This window comes from Exophiala spinifera, assembly GCF_000836115.1.
Source record: "Exophiala spinifera strain CBS 89968 unplaced genomic scaffold supercont1.13, whole genome shotgun sequence".
Classification (NCBI taxonomy): Eukaryota; Fungi; Ascomycota; class Eurotiomycetes; order Chaetothyriales; family Herpotrichiellaceae; genus Exophiala; species Exophiala spinifera.
The window spans coordinates 25,581-27,224 of record NW_015622525.1 but is presented as its reverse complement, the minus strand read 5'-3'; the positions used below and the strand labels follow the sequence as shown (position 1 = coordinate 27,224).

Genomic DNA, 1,644 nt, shown 5'->3' with positions numbered 1-1,644 from the left:
GACTCCGACCGGGAACAATGCTCTGAAGGACAATACCTTTGGCAACGATCGCACCTAAGGCGCAGTTGGCGAGTGTTATCATTTCTTCCTCCGTCAGATGTCATATTGAGGTCAGTGCTTGACTTTGTAGGAGGCTTGTATTGTGTACTTCAGCTGATACAATGTAAACGTCAAGTGACGAATGCTGATCCAAGGTGAAGAACGTGATTTCAATGTCTTGATGATGGCCTGATCTTGTCCAAGGGAAGAATATGTAGGAACTTGTCAAGCGATGAGAAGCTGAACGTATGATGAGATGGTGTGTCCAGGTCTGAAGTGGAGGACTGATCCTATATAGATACGCTTCAGTTACATTCTCCTGCTCATGGGTCATGTTGATATTTATAGTATACACAGTGTACTATATTTATTCCTGGCTCATCCGGCTCCATGAGTAGGCTAGACGCCGTCCAAGTCAGTCTCTTCAGGTTCCCTTATATACAGTCCATCTGAAACACTCTAGGGCATGATCATGTCCTTTGCTGGTCACCTCAGCCGCCATACCTTCTGCGCACCACCCACATAGCCATCACTCCTCCTTGTTACAAGATGCATCTTCTTGAGCTCTCTCCATTCGTGGCGTTCGAAAGTCTTCCGGGTAGGACCACTGGGGTACTGGATAACATTGATTCTGCACTAATGTCAATACTCTTATGTGGATCACAGATAGGAGGCAGGGGTCAAGTACCAGAGCTTGGTCCGAAAAGGGTGATTTGTCGTTTTCCGCACAGCTCAGAATATATGACCGTCCACTCCTCCGGACCAGAATGTAGACTTCAGCATGACACTGCTTGTGCAGGTCATACCCACTCTTGAAGATGCTTTTCTTGCGTCGATAGAATCGTGTTCGTTCACGTTTCGCATTTTGACGTTGAATGCGTAACCGAGACTCTGATTCCGACAATATGCCAGATAACTGCATTCTAGAAATTTGGAACTCGATCTGGTACAGCTGTAGGATGGAAATTGGCACTGAAGAGTTGCCCTTGTTGCAAAAGGAAACGAGGAGGGAGAGGGGATTTGAAAGTTCTCGTATTATATGTACAAAATGATGTAGCCCTAAGGCAAGGTTCAAACCAAGATCCAAGAATTTGATAAGAGCTCGTGCCAATCCGTTCCAGTCAGTTCCAGTGATGCTTTCCTTCTGCATGCTGACGGTCTGTAGAGGATAAATATGCCATCCTATTACAGTATAGTATGACTATGAGAGTGGACCTTGGTGCCGTGACCCTTCCACACCATCATAATATAATGTCCTCAATAGTACTCGAGTACTGTAGACGGCACCATGGCCACTCACTCCCTATGAAGAATGAAAGCACTTTCTAGGGTGATTCCCAGACTCCGACAGCAATCTACGGCATCTGACGAACATACTATCCGAATGGACGAGAGAAAGTCTCTATCGACAGAGTATGACCTTTCGGCACCACAGAAGATCTCCAAGGGACCTGCGAAGCGTTACGGTCATTGCTATAGTATGCCTGAACCCCAGGTGCGTCGGCAGCATCTTCCTGAAATACAGTCTTGCCAAAATGACGACGGCACCAACATGGAAATTCGAGCTCTGGAGGAGTACAATCGGCATTTGAAGGCGGAAATGAG

At 46.6% G+C, this 1,644-nt stretch overlaps 1 protein-coding gene across 1 annotated transcript; it reads right to left on the bottom strand.

Moving 5' to 3' along the window:
* Nucleotides 1-568: 568 nt before the first annotated feature.
* Nucleotides 569-1,189, bottom strand: PV08_12037 (uncharacterized protein; the record flags this gene model as incomplete). Its single annotated transcript, XM_016386344.1, has 2 exons — nucleotides 569-670; nucleotides 728-1,189. The coding sequence occupies 2 exons, from the start codon at nucleotides 1,187-1,189 to the stop codon at nucleotides 569-571; spliced, it is 564 nt and encodes a 187-aa protein (XP_016229910.1).
* Between the last annotated feature and the right edge of the window lie 455 nt (nucleotides 1,190-1,644).